Raw genomic sequence first — 23,521 nt, forward strand, 5'->3', positions numbered from 1 at the left:
GTGTTAGGTTCGCCATGTGTGAACATGACGACCCTTTGCACTCAACGTTTTAGATTCTGATCCTCACGCGTTCTACAGCACTCGTATTGTTAAGCCTCTTTGCTGTTACAGCTTCATTTGCTAAGTACTGGCAGTACAGTAGCCTCTCTCTCTCTCTCACATATATTCCTACGAGTCCACGTGGAAAATGAAACACGATAAGTTCCCGAGTGCCCTTTCGTATAATAATCACATCATCAGGGGAGACACAAGAGAAAAATATAACAGTCAGTTGATATACAACGAAGAGACGAAGCTAGGACGCGGTTTGGTAAACATGTGATTGTCATGAGGGCTTTGGGTGTGACATGTTGGCTGTCTGTCCTGTGTATCATTACGTGTGAGAGCTCTGGGAATGAAAATCACAGTATTTTGTATAATAAGCACCTGAGACGGTAAGTGGCCACTTAACGTTAAGAGAGTATCGACGACGACATGCGAAGCGTGCTTACTAAAACACACTGAATCGGTAGAGAGAGAGAGAGAGAGAGAGAGAGAGAGAGAGAGAGAGAGAGAGAGAGAGAGACAGACAGAGAGGCGGGAACTTTATCTATCCACTGACGTCACCGGGAATATTTGTTGCTGAACTTGATGGTCTCCTGATTATAACTGGTCCACGTCTTCTGACATTGGACGAAAGGCTTTTAAGGGACGGAGCTAAAAGGGGAGAGAGAGAGAGAGAGAGAGAGAGAGAGAGAGAGAGAGAGAGAGAGAGAGAGAGAGAGAGAGAGAGATTCATCTGGCCCTTCGAAGCAGGACTTTTGTAAGATGTTCTCGTCTAATTGGGTCTTACTGAAGGCTCTAGCTAAGCAAAATTGTCGTTCTGATATTTTTCACGGTGGGAAGTGTTCCTTTGCTGAATTGATAATCAAAGGCAATTATATATATATATATATATATATATATATATATATATATATATATATATATATATATATATATATATATATAGGATCCCACATAGATACAAAAGCAATCGGATTCTTTTGTCGTTTATTATTCCCCATTTCCTTTATGTCTGATTCCATCGCGTGTTGTTGTCCCTCTCCTCCCTCACACCCCCCATATTTTTTTTTTCTTATCATCATTACATCTCCCAGTCCACTGCTGGTTTCATTTTCACAGCGGCAGTAAATGGCAAAAAAGGTCTATCATGCTCTGAATTTCCAGTCCACTGTTTTATTACCACCGAAGCGGAGCGGTGCGTCGGCTGGGGGTGAAGGGGCTACGCTGATGGAATGGCTTGAGTGAGCCATTAAGGGAAGGTCTTGCCTCGCCTCCACAAGTCAATACCGTGAGGTCGGACCAGAGCCCACGGAAGCCATCGCCACGGGATCTGGCTGCCTCCATACATACAGACTTTATTAATTCAGCAGAGCCAGTTAGGGGCAGAGGAGGAGGAGGAGAAGGGACAGAGGGAGGGAGAGAGAGAGAGAGAGAGAGAGAGAGAGAGAGAGAGAGAGAGAGAAAGACTTACATAGGTGCACATACATGCACAGACCACACAGACCCAGCGTCCAAGCGAAGTGGTTCTGCCTTAACACCACTGAAGATGATGTAGTCTCCTCAGAATCAGAAGAAGAAAAAGATAGCAGTGCAGAGGCTCTCTCTCCCAACCCTCCACACTCTCTCTCACCGACGATACACATTGACATCCTGGTTATTACTGAATGAACTATATAGCGAAACGTCTTTATAACTTGAATCACGTGAGCAGCTTGCAAAAGCGATTCGCTATAAGGTCACACTTTAGTCAAGTCCTGCCAAACTCTCCGTTGTGTCCACGATTTCGGTAATCCAGTGACTGGGCTGTACGAACTGGCTGTCTTCTATTACCAAATGTCTCTCCAAGTGCGCAGAGCAGTGTGCGCTGCAGGTAGGGACAACAGGAGGTCACAAAATCCTCGCTCACCCTTTACATTTGCAGCCATAAACAGTTCAGAAAAACCTCTTATGCTCTCACGTAGGGAAAAATCTACAAAATTTGAAATGCCATCTGAATACTTGCTAAGCTCCGAGTTTCCAACGCCAAATAATCTAGCCCATCCTCGAACATTTCCCATTTTCTTTCTTCAATATTCACGAAAGAACATGGCGGGTGGCATACTTCGAGGTTACTACTATGTTTACCACCACCACAACCCTCATTCGGGAGCCTTGAATACACCACCTCCTCCTGCTAGCAGCATGGCATGATCAACACCAGCATCGTCGTCATCTGTGCCCCATTGTTCTACCGGGACGACGCCACAATGGTGACGGTCAGTGGAGTGTGTGGCTGGTTTTGTGCCGTCTGTACGTGGTCACAATGGCAGGGGAGGAGGAGGGTTGGGAGCAGAGCGCGTGTATGGTATTGGCTATTCCCCGGAGTTGTTGGCGTCGGGTGATGAAGACTTTCTCTCTCTCTCCTCCTCCTTAGCCACCTCCTACGCCCACTCTCTCGCTCGTTATTACCCTGCTGTATTGAAATGAGCCGAACCACGAAGTGTATATATATATATATATATATATATATATATATATATATATATATATATATATATATATATATATATATATTTCATACGAATAGTATGAGGTAGCGAGGTAGCGTTAAGAACAGAGGACTGGGCCTTTGAGGGAATATCCTCACCTGGCCCTTTCTCTGTTCCTTCTTTTGGAAAATTGAAAAAGAAAAAAAAAAAAAAACGAGAGGGGAGGATTTCCAGCCCCCCGCTCCCTTCCCTTTTAGTCGCCTTCTACGACACGCGGGGAATACGTGGGCAGTATTCTTTCTCCCTTATCCCCAGGGATAATATATATATATATATATATATATATATATATATATATATATATATATATATATATATATATATATAAACTTCCTGTGGTTACGCTGCGAGTAAAAATTCATCCCTGGTGAGGCACCATCATCACCTGTCTCACTCCAATGGAGTTTATCATTTCCCAGCTACTGGAGGTAGCGCAGCCCTGGAGCTGTAGGGTCTCCTGGAATAAGGCTCCTGGAATAAAACTAGCTCCCGGACAAGACTGACGTCCTTGGGCGATTACAGATAATTACGGTAATTAGAGATGAAAATCAAGTGGACCGAATTAAAGTATAATGAACTTGTAGCATAAGTTCAGCGTGGAAAAGTTCATATTCTATAATGCTGGCATCTTATGGAAATTTACTCTTAAACATATTAAATTCAAAATATCATATTTCTGAAAAAAGATATGTATCAACAATCAATTCTGAAAATAACCGGGCATTTTCTTCCTGCGTTCACAAATTAATTAAAAACTATATATATATATATATATATATATATATATATATATATATATATATATATATATATATATATATATATATATATGCGTGTCTATGCGTATATGTAAATACATGTGTATGTAAGTCGATGCGTTTTCCTTCGTCTGTTTAATGGCACTATCTCGTTATTACGGGAAACTGCGATCAAATATGATTATATATATATATATATATATATATATATATATATATATATATATATATATATATATATATATATATATATATATATATTTATATTTATATTCATTTTGGTTTGTCGCTGTCTCCCGCGTTTGCGAGGTAGCGCAAGGAAACAGACGAAAGAAATGGCCCAACCCACCCCCATACACATGTATATACACACACGTCCACACACGCAAATATACATACCTATACATCTCAATGTACACATATATATACACACACAGACACATACATATATACCCATGCACACAATTCACACTGTCTGCCTTTATTCATTCCCATCGCCACCTCGCCACACATGGAATACCATCCCCCTCCCCCCTCATGTGTGCGGGGTAGCGCCAGGAAAAGACAACAAAGGCCTCATTCGCTCACACTCAGTCTCTAGCTGTCATGCAATAATGCCCGAAACCATATATATATATATATATATATATATATATATATATATATATATATATATATATATATATATACACGAATATAGTGTATATGAACACGCAATATCATAGAACGCACAATACCTTCCAACAGACAGGACTCGAACCCAGGACCTTACCGTGGTAGTCGAGAATGCTAACCGCTCGGTATATATATATATATATATATATATATATATATATATATATATATATATATATATATATATATATATATATACATACATAAAGTATTTATGTGTAAATACCTCTTTGCACTGTATGCGGAAACGTTTCCACACTAGTTGGGCCTCAACTTTTTTAACTACTTTTATGCTATTCACTTTCACAGTTCATCACTCAGTTTAATCCATTCATTCGCTACGTTTATATTACAAAAATACCTCCACATATGTTGTTGTTCTATTTTTTTCTATCTTCGCTTGTTCTGAAGCATTGTTCATATCGTCAAACTTGTTTAAGAAGTTAAAGGCTGTGATCAAGATATTCCTCCCTCTTCTTTCTTCCAGCTGTCTTAATTCTCGTACCATATTTGTTGCCGTCCTCTAGACTTTCTCCAGAAGTACCTCGACCTTCTTTAAATGCACTAACCAAACTTGGGAAGCGTAATCTGGATTTCGTCTCTTGTACGATATATACAGTTCGCTGAATATTTCCTTGTACATGTAATTGTATACATTTCTAATATTCGCCAACGGATAGTTTGTCTCCTTTACCGTTCTTCTAAAGTGTGGCTATGGCGATAAGGTAGGTACAATGTCGACTTCCGAGTTCCTCTCAAACACGTAACTACAGCTTGCGTCCAACTCGATAATATTCTTATTGAGTACATTCTCCCATTGTATCCTCCTATCCTCATTAATCTGCGTTCACTGGGTTATAATTTCACGAGTTATGTATCAAACTAATTCTGGAGTTTGTCTATATCCCATTGCAAATCGATGTAATCCCCTTATTTCTTTTTACTTCTCTCCTAATCATGGCATTATCCTATAACAAATTCAATCCTTGTTACATCTCATTTACAAAGATCACGATGAGGAATGGTTCCAAGACTGACCTCTGCAGGTTGCCATTGGTAACCTCAACCCATTATGAGGTTACCCTGACATATGTCCTTAATTCCTTATTACTAAGATGATATTCTGTCCATTGGAGGAATCTTCCTCCTTATTCCTGCACGAAATGTATAGTCTCTTTACCAAACTCCTGCTTAGTAGGTCTACAGCGTCAAATGCTTTCACCCAAACTTTTCTTTTGTCTGAAAAGGAGTTCACTCTCTTAAAATGATCTAAAACATTCCTTACGAAAGACCTCCTCTTTCCCATGAATATGTGTTGTTTCTTATCGAGATAGTCTGTCCTTTACGCATAATCATCACTTTACTTTCCGATTATCTCTTACCGTATCTGGGCCTTTATCTTATCGCAACTTCTTGGTTTTCTTTCACAAACATAGGTATGACTTGTGCTCTCTCTCACTCCCTTGGCATTTTACCTTCTGCCAGCGATATCTTACACAAGATTTCAAGTCACTTTCCATGTATATCTGAACACTTCTTCAACACACACGGAGATACTCCATCAGGACCATGAATCTTATATGGGTCAAGAAGGCACTGTAGTATTCTGTTTGTCTTTTGGAGGTACTTCAAGACTTTTCAAGACTTCCTTCTCACTGGGATGGGGACTGTAGTGTCTTCCACTGTGAAAAACACTTTTGAACTTATTCCATTTCCTTGTATATATCTACATCATCCTCCAATCTCTTCTTTTGAATCTCTCAGCCTTGCTATACTCACTTTCTTCTCTTTTATATCTTTCACGTGCTATGTGGCAGAAATGCCGCCAATACCTTCTCCTCAGCAGCTGATCCATAAATTCTGTCGTTTTCTGACATCTTTTAGAGAAGCGTACATCTCTCTCTCTATACAAACTTTTCCTATGTATCTGAAGATGAACGTACCTTTGATCATACTTATTGTAAATTTCACAGAACATTCCACAGCAATGACCTCTAACGGGTACTGAACTCCATCTTCCAATCTATGTTCCCAAAGTGTGTGTGTGTGTGTTTTCAGTTTCATGTTTCTTTATCATTAACTAATTGTTTTATTAGTGTAGAGCTTTTATATATCATTTGCGTTATTTTTTTAATGTATTTAATTAACCGTAATGTAATTCACTGTTTTACTGTTCAAGATTTAGTCATATACCATATTGTACATATTGTTCATACTCTTGAAGCATGTATTATTTGTGGTCAACAAAATATCCATCCATCTATCAATCAATCTATTTATGTATGTGTGTGTGTGTGTGTGTGTGTGTGTGTGTGTGTGTGTGTGTGTGTGTGTGTGTGTGTAACGTACAGAAATAGCTCAGAGGAGAGGTAAAGCAACAACAGATAAAAGTGATCCCAGCTTCCTAGACGTCTTCACGAGCCACTAGCTTCACCCAAAACATCACATGATCCCTGAAAATAACGGTTGATTTCTCTGTTGAACTTTTCAATGATGATGACGACCCAGATTTTACGTCCCCAGCGAGAATTGTTTACAGAGTCTCTGGCATGGGGGGGGGGGGGGGGGTGCATATTGCCCAGGGTCACTGGCCTCACATCAAAGAGATGCTGCATCGTGGGACGCCCGTCGGAGTCGAAGAGAAAACGGACTAATGTATGTCAAGCTCAGGACATGGGAGAAGTCTAACTAGGGAGGAGGTGGGCGCTGGTATGTTTACAAAGAACATGTTGCTAAGGAGCAGCCTAATGTGCGGTGCTGGTGGTGGGTGCATACATCAAAAATAAAAAGGGGGTGGGAGTCTGAAGGAGAGTTTATGATACTTACAGAGCGCCTCGTATGTGGAGCATACCTGGCATATGGACGGGACTTGTGTATGGAGGACGCTACTAATGTGTTTTCAGCGACGTAGATTGTGTGGAGGGGGAACCAAATTAGTTAATGACGTGTTGTGATGAAGGAAGGCGCGGCGGGGCGGAGGAAGGAGGGCCTTGATGCGAACAGGTCATGGTGTATGGAAGAGGTGTTATGTTTGGCTACGACCTGGCGTGTGGAAAAGGACCTGGTGCAAAGAGGTCTTTGGTGTGTAGAGGACCCTCTGTGTGTGTGTGTGTGTGTGTGTGTGTGTGTGTGTGTGTGTGTGGACAGACTAGCATGTGAAGAGGAAAGCTGGGCCCTGCTGTGATATGGAAATGGGGCCCTTAGGCCTACCTCACATATTACCGCGTCCTTCAGGTCCCCCTCCTCCTATACGAAGTCTGGTCAGCCACAGATGGAAGCGAGTGACGCCAAACAGAATGATTTAAGGCAATGGAACATTATCCTTCACTAAACTCAATGCGTTCCATTACTTGGGGGAAGGACGGATCGTCCCACTGGGTATCCCCTGTCAGTTTTCCACCGTCTTTTTTGGGGGGGAACGTGGAGATGCTTTCTGGTTAACAAGGAGACTTTTTTCTGCATGGCTTGTCTTGTGACTCCGAGCGACATCTTTTGCTTGCTTGCTTGTTTCTCTCCACTTTTACCTGATGATCTGCCCGGCTTTCAGTCACTCTCACTCTCTCTCTCTCTCTCTCTCCTTTCCATCTGCTGCTGCTGCTGCTGCTTCAGCGAGCCCTGTAGCTAACACTCGGTCTGTTTCCAGGCTTAAATAGTTACTCAAGCAACCCTTATGGTTCAGCATGTTTCCTTTTTTTGGCTTACTTCTCTTGTGGAAATCGACATGTAATACTCTCTGGCTTCCCTCCCTCAGGGAAGGTGAATTGTATATTCATCTGGTCTATCAACTGGCCTTCCGGTAACATGCCCGTCTCATCCGATGGCATCCCTTGGGCCAGGTTGCAAGGAGGATCCGCCATTTACAGCAGATGGGCAACTCTGAGAGCCACGATCTATCTAAATTCAATTTCCCAGGGAGAGGGAGTGGGTGTGGAGTGGTGGGGTGGGGGGGATGGATGGTGGGGCTTTTAGAGCACTCCATCTTCCCTATTCCTCCTCCTCCTCCACCACTCCTCCTCGGCCATTTGCTTCTCTTCTTCATCTTCTTAACCTCTCTCTCCCTCGTTCCTATGACACCTTGACCCCTTACCCTGCTCCTCTCAAGTCTCTGACCCCAATCCCCTCCTCACTGACTCCTTAACCTTTTCTCCCATTCCCCGTGACATCTGACTGACCTCTTCCCCCTTTTTTTCCTTTTGACCCCCTTGCCCCTCTTCACCCCCGTAACATCCTCTCTTCTCTCTCTAACTCCTTGAACCCTTTCCCTTCTCCTCCTCCTCCTCCTGATTCCTTAGTCCCATCCCTTGAATACATGAACTCTTCCTCCTCCTCCTCCACCTCGGACCCTGTGAATCTCTCCTTCTTCTTGACCCTGATCTTACCACTCATCCTGCCCCCTCAACCCACCCCTCATGTCTAGCACCTGCCACTCAACCCACCACTCATCTCTGGCACCTGCCACTCAACCTTCCCATCATTTCTTCCATCTGATATTAGACTTTCTCCTTGTGTCTTCCACATACCACTCTGCCTTTCACTAATCTCTTTCAACCTGCCGCTCAACCTTTCCCTCAAGTCCTTCAACCTACCGCTCAACCCTTCCCTCATCTCGTTCTACCTATTGCTCAACTTTTCACCTCATATTTTATACCTGCCAGTTAACCTTCTCTCTCTCTCTCTCTCTCTCTCTCTCTCTCTCTCTCTCTCTCTCTCTCTCTCATACATACACACACACATACACACACACTCTATACGGATCTCCCAAGACCTTAACACGAAGATTTGGTAGTCATATAAGATCAGACTATAAAATCATATTCATAACCGTATTTCTTTCAGACAAATTACACACTCAAGAATCACCACACATCTAAAGGTACAACAAGTGGAGCTGCTGTTCCCTGGGGGGAATTTATGAATATTCATGATTAATGAAAGGTAATCTCACGACAAGAGAAACCATGGTGTACCGGTTAGCGTTCCTGACTAGGGACAAGCCTATAGGTTCGAATCCTGGTTGTGGCAGCCGATCCACGGTCAACCAAGCAGTCCATCCACCCCTAGAGGTTGATCGATGAAATGAGAACCTGGGGCCTGGATGTGGAAAGAGAGCTATGGTTTCAGTGCATTATACATGACAGCTAGAGAATGAGTGTGAACGAATGTGGCCTTTGTTGTCTTTTCCTAGCGTTACCTCGCGGGGGAGGGGGGGGGGGGGAAGAGAGAGAGAGAGAGAGAGAGAGAGAGAGAGAGAGAGAGAGAGAGAGAGAGAGAGAGAGAGAGAGAGAGAGAGAGAATGCCACTTCATGTGTGACGGGGTGACGACGGGAATGGATAGAGGCAGCAAGTATGGATGTGTACATGTGTATATGTCAGTGTATGTGGGTGAGTTGGGCCATTCTTTCGTCCGTTTTCTTGCGATACCTCGCTAATGTCGGAGACAGCGACTAAGTATAATGAAATAATAATAATAATAATAATATATATATATATATATATATATATATATATATATATATATATATATATATATATATACACGAACAAAGTGCATAGGAACGCGCATCTTCATACAACATACAAACCTTCAACAACCTCCTGTGCATTCCCGCCTGTTGCACAGGGGTCCCGGATTCGATCCTGGCTGTTGGAGGTTTGTATCTTATTAACCTATGGGAGAATGAACAGCTGGATTAACTGTGGACCAGCTGCCGTAACCAGGATTCGAACCTATGCGGACCCGATTCCAGGCGGATCGTGAACGCATCACGTTCATCAACACTAAGCGCCACACCACGGAGGTTCATATGTGACCAAATCAATAAACATCATAATGTACATTACTTAGAAAACTCCTCCCAGAATTGTCATTCAAGACAGGTTCGATCGAATTAGGGCCAATTTCAAAATGGCCAGTTTAGAAGTGATTATCTGATCTCCCAAAAGTTTACCTATTAGAAAGTGTGTCATTTTCTGCCGTATTAACGTATGTGCTGAATGAAGAAAAGTTTGAGCTAAATAATGATAGATTATGACTTAATTATGAAAGAATTTCCATATCTATCGTTTCCTCTTGATCACGAAATGCAATGAACAATATACCAATTCAACTGAAGACGAAATGGCGACTCAACTACTACTGTCTGAATACTGAATATTACTATAATTAAAGACAAATAGACTTGAAAAAAAAATATATATTCAACCTTGCAGACGATTGGCAAGAGTGAAGCACCAGAGCGACTTATGATAATGACTAGTGCGGTGCTTCAGCGTAATATGTAATTTTTCCTGCCCTAGTCAAGATGAATAAATCATTCGGGAGATAGATTGAAAAAGAAAGAGAAAAAAACCGGTCGAATCGTACTTTCAAGTTGGTAGAATCGAGTAGACGGAGTAACTGGAAAATCTTTAGACAGAAATAAGATGACACCATCCCAATGTCTTCTATATATAATTCTATATGGAAGAGTCTAAAAAGAAAATGTGTTGGGCCAATGTTATGAACATTACTTGACCTTATAGATGGGTGCCTGGCTCAGGCTAGGGTTAACGGGATGGCCTCGATTATGGCCTCACTTGCCCGTGCCCTTTCAGCTGACATAAAAACATGAACACCATAATACAGTATCTTACAGAACCATGCATTGTTTTACAACAGGACCATACAGTATCTTACAGAACCATACATTGTTTTACAACAGCACCATACAGTATCTTACAGAACCATACATTGTTTTACAACAGGACCATACACTATCTTACAGAACCATACATTGTTTTACAACAGCACCAGGCAGTATCTTACAGAAGCATACATTGTTTTACAACAGCACCATACAGTATCTTACAGAACCATACATTGTTTTACAACAGGACCATACACTATCTTACAGAACCATACATTGTTTTACAACAGCACCATACAGTATCTTACAGAACCATGCATTGTTTTACAACAAGACCATACAGTATCTTACAGAACCATACATTGTTTTACAACAGCACCAGGCAGTATCTCGCAGAACCATACATTGTTTTACAACACTGAATCGTGATTAAAAACTACAGATTCATAAACACACTAAGATACCAGAATGTTACTTCATATGGAACCCGACAAATCTTCATACTATATTCGCTGAGGATCCAAAAACGGGAGACAAGAGCAGTGATTTAAAGAACAAAATCAAATATCGAAAAAACAAAATTCAAAACAAAAAATCTAATATATGAGTATATCTGCCAAGGTCCTAATGAACCTCTATGGCAATTACGTTGCAGATTCAGCCACTTAGATGGCCATATAACAAAACAACAGACAAACACCGGACGGTACCATTATTCTTACGTACATGGCACAATCCACTGAAGACTGAGTTTAAATACAGTATGTATCTGATCATTATTACGGGACATGGTGATGTAGTAGGAAGTCCAGCAAGACAAGGCGTCCAACTAATATGTTGTTGACGTTCAAAAACCAACGGAGAGCTACCCTTGTAGTTTGCAAGTGTTCAGTCTCCTTACTTCATGTTAGCTTTCTGCTTTGCTCTATAAAACGTTTCGTGTGTCTCCAATCCTTGTGATGTAAGTTGGTATATAGGAAATATATATATATATATATATATATATATATATATATATATATATATATATATATATATATATATATATATATATAACTTTTTTCTGTCGTGAGGTCTACCGTGTGTGTGACTGCTACAGGCAGGTCCTGCCCATGGATGTCTGTTGTTAGGTCTTTCCTTTGTATGACTGTGTCTGAAAGGCTCTCTCTGTTTATCAGTGTTGTATGGCAGGGTCTTCTATATGGCTGCTGATGGCAGGTCCGCCCTGTGTATCAGCTGCTGCAGTTGGCAGGTCTTCTCTCCCGTTGCTAACAACAACTCTTCGCGTTCATCGCTACAGACTCGCCCGAGAAGACTGGTTCAACTGATCTCTCAATATTCTAACCACGAAAAATAGAAAGGTCTCCGTCTCCGAGATTTTCATTAGATTGCCCACTTATCTTCAATGTTGTATGATACTTCGTTACGCGGCAGAGCTAGTGTTTTGCGCCGTACAGACTAGCTACAACGCTCTCGCTAAGAGTACCTAGGAAAACCAGATGATATATATATAGCCTGATGGACGGGAAAAACCCTCGCTGTGCACAAAGGACTACATGGGACTGCCAAAGAGCAGATAACCTGATCGGCCACAACGCTCTAGCTGGGCACATAAAAGTACGTGGAAAAGCATAATAACAGACAATCTAATTGGTTAGAACGCTTTCGCTTCATATCTACAGGTAAATGGAAGAGATACATAACAGATAGCCTGACTGACGGGACCGCTCTCGCTTCGCACATTACAACACAGATAAGATAACCTGATAAGATAAAATCCTCTCGCTGTGCACATCAGAATACATGAGAAAGCTTGTTAACAGGTGACCTGATTGGCTAGAACGCTCTTGCTGTGCGCATAAAGAAAAAAGGCGGGGCAAATCTTAATAATAGAAGACCTGATGGTCTTATGACAAGGACATGTGCTGGAGGACAGGATAATCAACGTACATTCTTAGTCATTTACACATGGAGACAAGGATGATAAGAGCCGACGACTCTCAGTCTCCTGTCGACCTAACTCAGCACTTCTGTTATCACAGAGATGGCAAATCTTTTTCCCATTTCAGAATTCGTAATATTTCTTTTTATGAAGTCTTCCGCCATTCTCAAGAGCGACAATTTTACGTGATGGAGTGGCTGGTGTTCGGATGTGCGGTCACGAAGGTGGCTTTGACTTAGGACTTTATACAGCGTGTGTGTGTTTGTGGGTGTGTGTGTGTGTGTGTGTGTGTGTGTGTGTGTGTGTGTGTGTGTTTCATGCATCTGGAATGAGGTTTCTTATGTAGTTGTTTTGGCAATGGCCACCTAGGTAAAATTCACACATAAGACTTGAGTATTAGTGAGAGCAACAATTGCTTGAGGGAGGAAACCCAAACACCGTAACACATTACAAGACAATTCGTCCATTGTGATAAGTTCGGTGCTAGATTGATTTTTTTTTTCTTTTTTCTCCTCAACTTTTCTTGTCTGTGGGTGCTCTCCTGAGCATTTAAAGTTAGGGCAGGATAGGAGAGTTGAATACTCTGTCTATCTGTCTGTCTGTGTCTATCTCAGTAGTATGAGGTGGACAGCCACCAGCTAAAGGGATATATTACCGGTATTTACGGCTTGTGCGTCGGTCAGGTGTGCCACAGCTTCAGTGTCTGTCCAGTACTACTCCTTTGGCCCAAGTTGCTGCTTTTTATTCTCTTTCTTCCTCGTATATTTCTTTTTTCTACGTTGAACGCCGGAAATATTCGTACGTATTCTCACTCTCTCTCTCTCTCTCTCTCTCTCTCTCTCTCTCTCTCTCTCTCTCTCTCGTCTACATATACATTCAAAAAAGGAAAAAATCAAATGTACTACATGACGAAAAGTCGAAGGAAACCCTAAAAAGGGGAAATACAGATCCGCCCTCCAGCACAACACCCTCCTGAACTCGTGAGCGAGTGAAGGTGTGCAGCTGACTTGTTAACACTCTGGCACACAGGTACCCATCGTCGACACTCGCTCACCCATCCTCACCCTCCAGGGAGAGTCTGAATATTCTCGGCTGTGCTTTGTCAACGCGACGCGACGCCGAGGGTGAGGTCGGGTGGTGGAGGAGGAGGAGGAGGAGGAGGCGGAAAGGTCAACAAAAGACGATCACTTTAAAAGGGTGTTGCTGACGTCACTAAAGGTGGGAGAGGGATGGGATTGGGGAGGGGGAAAGGGGAGTGGGTGGAGGGGGGGTGGGGTAAACAAGGGGGTAAAAAAAAGGGAGGGGGTAGCTGGCGGCGGCGGCGAGGTAGACCCTGAAATAGTTCCGACGCGAGCAAATAATACAGGAGGCGGCTCTCAGGTGCTCGGTGATTTTGGCGCTATCGAGGTTGAGAGAGAGAGAGAGAGAGAGAGAGAGAGAGAGAGAGAGAGAGAGAGAGAGAGAGAGAGAGAGAGAGAGAGAGAGAGAGAGGTTTGCGATCATTCTAGTTAGCACTGAATGACAATGGGAGGGAGAGGTGGGTGGGTGGGGGGGTGATAAGCCAAGGTCGAGCGTGTGGGAGAGCGAGTTGGCGAACATGGCGAGTTGCAGGTGAGAGTGTGTGTGTTGGCGATAACCTGGTAGAATGGCGTCGATTTCATGTTGGAGAGGGCGTTGTCGCTGAGTTTGTCTGCGGAGGAGCGAGTCTGTAATAAAAGTAACAGGTGGGACAAACATGTACGATGAATGATGTCAGATAAAAGCAAAGAGAATGAATAGGAAAAAATAAATGAATGGTAAGCGAGTGCGTTGGCGAAGGTTTGGATGGCAGAGTGTGTTTACGTAGGGAGTGTTAGTGAAGATCGTCACGAAGTGTTTTGGTCTGAGAGTGCGTCAGGAAGCAATGCTGATGAAGAGTGTGTTATTAGGGAATATATTCGTGGCCTGCTTGATGAAGGAGGGCTTGCCCTAAACGTTTTAGTGGGAGAGAAATGCATATGGGGGTAGCCTACCTTTGGACAGTACAAGATAGATTCTCATTTTCTTCGTCGATGAAATTAGAAAATGGACGACCTTGGAAATGTACTATGTTTCATGAAAATGACGGGAATGTTCCTATTTTTTTCTTAATATTTCAAACATTCTCTCAGTTGACAATAATGATGATGACACTGCTACTACTAATACTTCTGATAATAATTATGATAATGATCTTGTATAATTATCTCTTTTTTTATTCATTTCCTTATTTTCTTCACAGTAGTCCATGGCTCAAAAGTACCCACTACAAGCGATTACGAAATGTGTTCTGTGACACGACAAAGTATTAAGTGATGATCTACTTCAGGAACACTAATCGTAACATAAAGGGTTTGATGGGTATGATACGGGGTTTGATCGTATGATAGTCTGATCGTATGATATGGCGTTGGAGTGTATGATATGGGGTTTGATCGTATGATAGAGGGTTTGATCGTATGATAAGGGATTTAAATGTATGACATGGGGTTTGATCGCATGATAGAGGGTTTGATCCTATGATAGTTTGGTCGCATAACAGAGGGTTTGGTCGTGTGATAAAGGGTTTAATCGTTTGTTAGAGGGTTTGATCGTGTGATAAAGGGTTTAATCGTGTGTAAGAGGCTTTGATCGTGTAACATAGGGTTTAATCGTGCGATAGAGGGTACGAATTCATTTCATAAACTACAAAAAAAGATATATTTTTCAGAGTATTTTGAGGACGCCGTCACGATTTTCCACAGTGCTACGGAGATGTGGACGTCACTACTGCCTCTCTTGGACACGACGAAGTAAGTGTACAACAAACCTCTAACAGTGAGCGAGTCTTCAACAACCAACTGAACCCCATGAAGACAGGGGCTAACCCGAGTATAAGAAGCCATAAGAATATGTTTGAACCTTTGCATAAAAAATGCTACCTAGCCCTCACCAAGAAGTGAATCATTATAAGTGAATATCCATGAATAAGTGAGTTTCAGCATTTCAGTCCTCTGAAAGAGTAACCCTGAAAAGCGAATATCAAGTAAACCTTAATCAGTAGATTTACCTCAGAGTAAGTAAACCTTTTCGATATGTGAAACGTAGAGTAAACCTTTAAACCTTTTATAAGTAAACTTTTGAGAGTAAGTGAATCTTTAGCAGATGTGAGTCTCACGAATATCAATAAGTGTCTCCAAGTGAAACATACGTTTAAATGTATGAAACACAACGTCTGAGGGTATATATATATATAATATATATATATATATATATATATATATATATATATATATATATATATATATATATATATATCTATATATATTATATATATATATATATATATATATATATATATATATATATATATATATATAGTCTTTTGAATTGAAACAAAACCCTTAAACGATCCTAGAAAAAAATCCTCATTTTAGGCCATCATTGACGAGGAAGCGAGCAAACTTTACGAGTAGGAACTTTAACGAGTGAATGAACCATCCGAGGTTAACGATGCTTAACGAATATAACTCCTTTGATCATCCCAACATGGGAAATAAACCTCTCCCAGTACCCTCGTACCCTCACAAAATGGAACATGAAGTTCCTTTAGTCTTCTCTCTTGTACGAGAAATAACTCTCCCTTGGTTTCCCCAGGAAGGAAAATAAAGCTCCCTCAGTCACACATGAAGGTAAGTAAAACTCCCTCATTAGCACATGAAGGAAAATAGGCTCTTTTTGTCGTCCAGGGAGGAATATATAGCCCCTTCAGTAACCCAAGTAAAGCAAATTCACCTCCCTTAATCTCCGCAATGTGGGATATAAACCTCCCTCAGTCTCCACAGTGAGGGAAATTAACCTCCCTTTAGTCTCCCATTTCGAGGCTCCCTTCACCCGATTACCATTTGCCTTTTCACCCGTTCTCTCTTCATTCACCAGTTGCCTCATGCTCTTACCTCCCTCCTGTTCTCCCACCTCTGACCCCTTCCCATCCTATTGACAACAACCTCCCAATTAACCTGTATGGTCAAGTTATGTCTAGTTCAGTAAGGTTAGGTGAAATGAGAGTAAGTTAGCTTAAAATTAGGTTAGGCTGAGCTTAAGTTAGGTTGGATAATCTACTTTAAAGTTAGATGAGGATGAGTAAAGTTAGGCTAGGCTGGATTAGTTTTTTTAAGTTATACCACGTATGATTAGGTTGCTTTAATCAAACTAGGTCAGGTTAGGTCAGGTTGGGTTTAGATAAGATTGAGTTAGGCTACGTTAGAATGGGTTTAGATAGGATTGGGTTGTGTTTAGATAAGATTAGATTTACGTTACGTTAGGGTAGTTTTAAATAAGCTTAGCTGAGTTAGGCTAAGTTAGGTTTAGATGAGGCTGAGTTAGGCTAAGTTAGGTTGTGTTTAAATAAGGTTGAGTTAGGCTACGTTAGGTTGGGTTAAGATAAGGCTGAGTTAGGTTTTAAGTTAGGTTGGGTTCAGATAAGGCTGAGTTAGGCTACGTTAGGTTGCGTGTAGACAAAGCTGAGTTAGGCTAAGTTAGGGTAGTTTAGGATTGACAAGAATGATGGAGTGGGCCAAGGGGAGCAGGGTGGTGTTGGTTTCGATCGGTTTCTCTGGCTAACCTTGTGGTCTTCTTCCTCCTCAGCCCTTTGGAGGTGAGGTCGGTGAACGACGCTCAGATGATGCTGGACCGTGTGTTCATAGACCCCCATGGACTACCAGGCAGACCCCAGTACAAGTAAGTGAGAACACCTACCGACGAGTTACCTACGATGAGCGAGTACTTATTTACTTACTTACTTCGAGGTTTGACTAAAAGAAAAAAAAAGGCAGCCCTACGGCATGAAAACCTGGAGTTAACGTAGGCGTCACTGAGTTACGTGTTTTCAACTGTTATGTGCAAGATGCAGAGAGAGTTTTTTTTTATTTTTTTTTTTTTGACCGAATACCACCAGCCCAAGTGTGGTGTGGGTGAGGTAGACAGAAACATCAGTTCCCTGGACCAAAGAAGTGAGACTTGACGGCTACTGGAGTCGTCACTAATCCCGCACACCACCCCAATCCCGGTCGAGTAGTGCCTACCACTTGCAACCTACCAGAGATGTGGGTCGAGAGAGAGAGAGAGAGAGAGAGAGAGAGAGAGAGAGAGAGAGAGAGAGAGAGAGAGAGAGAGAGAGAGAGAGAGAGAGATTCAGTAAAGATAGAGGAAGGAGACAAGCACCTTTGTCTTTTCCTGAAAAGTCATTGGTAATAGTCTTTTTAAATCGTAGATCTCTTTGGGCTAGTCTTCACTCATGCGATCACAATATGTCGACAAGCGTGCGTGTGTGTGTGTGTGTGTGTGTGTGTGTGTGTGTGTGTGTGTGTGTGTGTGTGTGTGTGGAGGGAAGAATGGGGAATTTAAGTGCGGGTTTACAAGGCGACTAATGGAATTAAGTCTTTTATGGTCTCAGGTGTTTATGGAAGAAAGGGGACGGGGGGAGTGGGGTATGGAAGTAGATTGGCTACGAGAATGGGAGGAGCAGAAATGAGGAAGAGAAAAGCGAGATTTTTTTCCATCTCTCGAGCACCTCGTACATCATTGTCCCCTTCCCTCATCATCTCTTTCACTATCCCATTACTTCCTGTATTATTTCCCCACTGCTTCAACGTCTGCAAACTTTATGTGCAAGTCATCCATCATTTCTTTGGTTCCTAAACGTTTGGAGAGTTTTTTTTTTCGTTCATCCCTTTTCTCTTTTGCACCCCTTTTGTCTGTTCCTATAATTGGATCCTACTGTTTTCCAGTGCATCTCTCTCTCTCTCTCTCTCTCTCTCTCTCTCTCTCTCTCTCTCTCTCTCTTAATTGGACCATGGGTCCGTATGGTCTGTGTATCCATGTAACTCGACGTATGGAAGGGATGAGCGAGGAGAGGAAAACTAAGAAGAAACAAGGACAAGGGTGAAAGCGAGGAGGAGGTGGAATAATAGTGAAAGAAGCTTTGGGATGTTTGGGGACCGAACATGCAGGAGGGTGTGAGGCGTGCAGGGGATAGAGTGATTTGGAAGAATCTGTTATATTGGGATTGCTAATTGACTGAACTAGGGTGTATAAAGCATTAGGGGGATACCACTTGTAAGATATGTGGGGCCCGAAGAGAGAGAGCTATGGTTTCAGTGCATCACACATGACAGGACAGAAGTGGATGTGAGCGAATGAAGCCATTCCTTCGATAGCACTACCTCGCTGACGTGAGACACAGTAAACAACAGGTTTTGAAAGAAGAACGAAAGATGAATGTGTTTATGTTTTCCTGTATGTTTGTTGTCGATCCATAATGTAACTACATGCAAGATAATCCTAATAAAGAAAAAACATCGAGAAAGGGAGAAATAAAGCCGCCCCCCTCTCTCTCTCTCTCTCTCTCTCTCTCTCTCTACAGAATATTGAGCGTATTCCTTTACACAGACATTCATGGAAGTGATACAAGAAAATACAGAACACCGTTTTCTCTTCCCTGAGGAACGGGGTTTCTCACTTTACATCAGGATTCTGGTAACTTACGCTAATCAGCTTCATAACAGTCGCAATCACAGTCAATAAATTGAACAAACTATCTCATTCAAACTTCCCTTTATCAAGATTCATTGGTTATGTTTTCTTTCATTATTATACATTATAATTATCATTATTACGGTCGTTATCATTATCATCTTTTTTTTTTTTAACAAGAGAAGGTTCTGCATTCAATTAGCTTACCAAGTAAGTAAGTTATATACGATTTTCGCCTTAATTTCAGTCGACTGTATGATCACAGTCTCCAGACTTAGCTAAATCAACAATATGATCACAGTCTCCAGCCTCATCTCTCTCTTCAAGTCGTCCCCCCCCCCAACACAGGACAGATATTGCTGGTACTTTACACCGATCACAAACCATCTTGCCGACTTTGTTCACACAACACATTCTTCACAACATCGCTTCTCTTCCATCCTTCCCTCAGCTTGCTACTTAATGTCCACCAACAACACGAGCCACTCGCCTAGTTAATTACCTCCATGCTATTAACCTTCCTGGTCTTCCCTTCCCACTATGTACTTACTCTTCTTCCACATCACAATCCCAGACTATACCTTATTCCTCACCACTATGTACAACCCCTTCCTCCATATCACAACACCAGACTAAACCTCTTTCTCTCACCACAATGTACAAAGGCCTCTATAACATCACTCAACCTCTTTCCTCACCACTATACACAAACCCTTCTATCACATCACAACTCCATACTCAACTTCCTTCCTTAGCACTATGCACAACCCCTTCTGTCACATCACAACCCCAGGCTAAACCTCCTTCCTCACCCCTACGTACAACCCCTTCTTCCACATCACAACCCTAGACAAAAACTCCTTCCTCATCCCTACGTACAACCCCTTCTTCCACATCACAACCCCAGACTAACCCTCCTTCCTCACCTCTCGCCCCAGTCACGTGGTGATGGCACCCAGCAGCAACAACATCTACAACTCGGACAGCTTCGCTGGACTGCAAGACCTCCTCTACGACTTGCAGGACCTGACTCCCGAGATGCAGGTCACCCGTTGGCGTCAGGTCAAGGAGCACCTGGCTGCTATCACCCACTTGACCCTCGCCGCTGCCAACCTCCTAACCCATGACCTCTGGTGACCTACATTGCCCAAGGGCGAGCATGAGTGACTTTTAGATCAAAAGGGAAGCGAGCGTGAGGGAAGTATAGCCATAGAGATATAGTATGATGTATGGAGATCTTTTTATCTCTGGTGGATTCTACATGAAGTGAGGACATGTAATGACCTGATGCAGTCATTAAGGCTATCACTGAAATATATATATATATATATATATATATATATATATATATATATATATATATATATATATATATATATACTAAATACTATGTGGTTCTATAACACACTGACATCTAAATCAAAGTCAAAGGTTGTTATTTACATACCTTAAATATTAAGCTCTACTTTATTAATGCAATTACTTTTAATAATCACTCTCTGAAGAGATTAATAATAAACATTCCACTTATCAAATGAATTATCTAGAGGTAGTTACCAACATAGAAATAGCCTATCAAGACTATACATCAATCTCTACTTTATTGAAGCAGTTCGTCTAATTGATCCATGTAGATAGATGTAGAGGTAATTACTAGAGATTAATAGTTACCACTACACCTATGATCATGAAACATGCAAGTGTAATCACTCATATATCTCAAAGAAAATCGTCTTTAAGACTATACTTTATACTATACCTCAACTTTATTAATGCATTCACTTTATATCATCACCCTTTGAAGAGTCTAATATCAAACTTTACACTTAAATATTTTTCTCTCTCTCTCGGCGTCGTGCCCTGTACCCTGAACTATCCCCTTCTACTTTATGATTACTTAAGAACTTCTCCTTCATGTAGGCAGGACAACATAAGAAGCTTTGGAAACTAATAGAGCGTTGATACTTTGAATAATTACTTACAGAAAACTTTTGAGGGAAGACTCAAGGGTCGAACAGATTTATGCACAGCAAGTCTAATGGAATTTGGGAAGCATTACACTATTTCTGGATAGGAAATAATATATTGTCGACGACATTTTCATCGTCAGTCGTAATGTTACATTTAATGCATGGCACACACACACACACACACACACACACACACACACACACACACACACACACACACACACATCCCTTAACAGTATAACTTAGGAACATCTTTTATCACACAGGTCTTACAGCTTACATCAACACAGTATTCTTCTTACACAGGTCCTATAACTTGCATCAATTCAGTACCCTTATCACACAGGTCCTACAGCTTACATCAATACAGTACCCTTATTACACAGGTCCTATAGCTTACATCATTGTAGTGCCCTTATTGTACAGGTCCTACAGCTTACACCAATACAGTACCCTTATCACACAAGTCCTACACCTTGCATCAATACGGTATCTTTATTGCACAGGTCCTACACCTTACATCAATACAGCACCCTCATCACACAAGTCCTACACCTTGCATCAATACGGTATCTTTATTGCACAAGTCCTACACCTTACATCAATACAACACCCTTATCACACAAGTCCTGTAACTTATTAGTCCTATACTTTACATCCAGACAATACCCTTATTACACCGAGTCTATAGATCTATACTTTACTGAACAACCAAAAGACTTGAATGATCTTGTCTACGGGGTTTTTACGCATTATATACAGCAGCTGCATAAAATCAATTATTCTGGAATAATCGTCAAGGTCTCTCTCTTTATGTTTCCATAAAAAACATTCCCATCTATCCCCTTCATGCCTACACATTTATTTTTGTATCGGTGATTTATTATACATGTGGGATGTGGCTATGCGGAAGAGATATGGAGAACTGGGCGAGAACAGTTAAGACGGTCGAATTCCTTTTCATTGATAGGTTTCGCTCATCTAAACACTTGCTACTATTATATATATATATATATATATATATATATATATATATATATATATATATATATATATATATATATATATATATAATGCCTATATTCCTTCTAATCCATAAAGAAATGAAACAAGTTCCCAAGTGCACTTTCGTGTCATAATCACATCATCAAGGGAGATACAAGAAATACAAGTTATGAGACAAGTAGAGAATGGGGAAATGCACAGAAATGTACTACAAAGAAATAAACACAACTAATACTATGATGTATAGAATTAAAGTCATTGTTTTATTTGACCCACCTACCCTGATCCCTCTTCAGCTCCTGAAGTCCCACTTGGGGGAGAATTATGAAGTCAGGGGAACTGGACCAGACAGCCTAAACTCAGCTGTGACGAGCTTCGTTAAGGGAGCGAACCCCTGATATAGCCCAGAGCAGCAGCTGGTTCGCGGTTTTAATCGGCTCTGGTGAGGATTAGCTGGAAGAGGTCGTGGTAAATGGCGTCTCGTGTTTCATTGCTCTTGTCACGTCTGTTAGTCTACCCCTGTCCGTTCTTCTGTCTGTCAGTCCATCTTCCGACTTGTGTTTCTGTCAAGTGTTAGAGTCAGGTTGTCCCCTCGGCCTATCAGCCGGCACTAAAAGACTATTATAGACAACGTTCCTATTTTAGACATCATTACTTTCCAGCTAGGTTTTATTTCTTTTTGTGAGGTCAAGACTCAAAGTTAGGTTGAGGACTGGTTTAGAAGAATAAATCCACGCGTGGGACACCATCTCGGATATATCTATCTATCTATATATATGTATACATATATATGTATATATATAAACATATATACATATATATATATATATATGTATCCCTGCGTGTCGTAGAAGGCGACTAAAAGGGGAGGGAGCGGGTGGCTGGACATCCTCCCCTTTCTTGTTTTTTTTTTTAATTTTCCAAAAGAAGGAACAGAGAAGGGGGTCAGGTGAGGATATTCCCTCTAAGGCCCAGTTCTCTGTTCTTAACGCTACCTCGCTAACGCGGGAAATGGCAAATAGTATGAAAAAAAAAGAAAATATATATATATATATATATATATATATATATATATATATATATATATTATATATATATATATATATACAGATTGAGGGAGTAAGGAACTGAGGGCAGAAATGTGCATTGCTTCCTTATGGTTTGGTCGATGAACTGGTTACCCAGACTGGGCTAGGATTTATGCAATATACATTTATAACATAATTGACATGGCCTTAATTCGGGGATTCACTTAGTAGATCGTGCCGTTGTAGACAATATTAATTTCCAAGGACTTTCTCTTTTTATTTGCTGTTCATGAGATCATTAAGACTAGCATCTGTTAATGACCTGCGTTATCAGCTGCCTTTTTGTAAGTAAATGATCTTTTCAACGCCGTTTAATAAGTAACTTAAAAGGATAGTGCTATTACATATCATGG

At 41.3% G+C, this 23,521-nt stretch overlaps 1 protein-coding gene across 3 annotated transcripts in view; it reads left to right on the plus strand.

Annotated features, from left to right (window-relative positions):
* Nucleotides 1–21,300, plus strand: part of LOC139756067 (putative N-acetylated-alpha-linked acidic dipeptidase) — a 160,004-nt gene extending 138,704 nt beyond the window's left edge. For all 3 annotated transcript variants that reach the window (XM_071675078.1, XM_071675076.1, XM_071675077.1), the window contains exons 16-18: nt 15,303–15,384; nt 17,219–17,311; nt 20,044–21,300. In XM_071675078.1, coding sequence (XP_071531179.1) covers nt 15,303–15,384; nt 17,219–17,311; nt 20,044–20,242 — 374 coding nt within the window. In that variant the 3' untranslated portion in view covers nt 20,243–21,300. The remainder of the gene's footprint in view (nt 1–15,302; nt 15,385–17,218; nt 17,312–20,043) is intronic.
* Nucleotides 21,301–23,521: the final 2,221 nt, after the last annotated feature.

This window comes from Panulirus ornatus, chromosome 20, assembly GCF_036320965.1.
Source record: "Panulirus ornatus isolate Po-2019 chromosome 20, ASM3632096v1, whole genome shotgun sequence".
In the NCBI taxonomy this organism is placed as follows: Eukaryota; Metazoa; Arthropoda; class Malacostraca; order Decapoda; family Palinuridae; genus Panulirus; species Panulirus ornatus.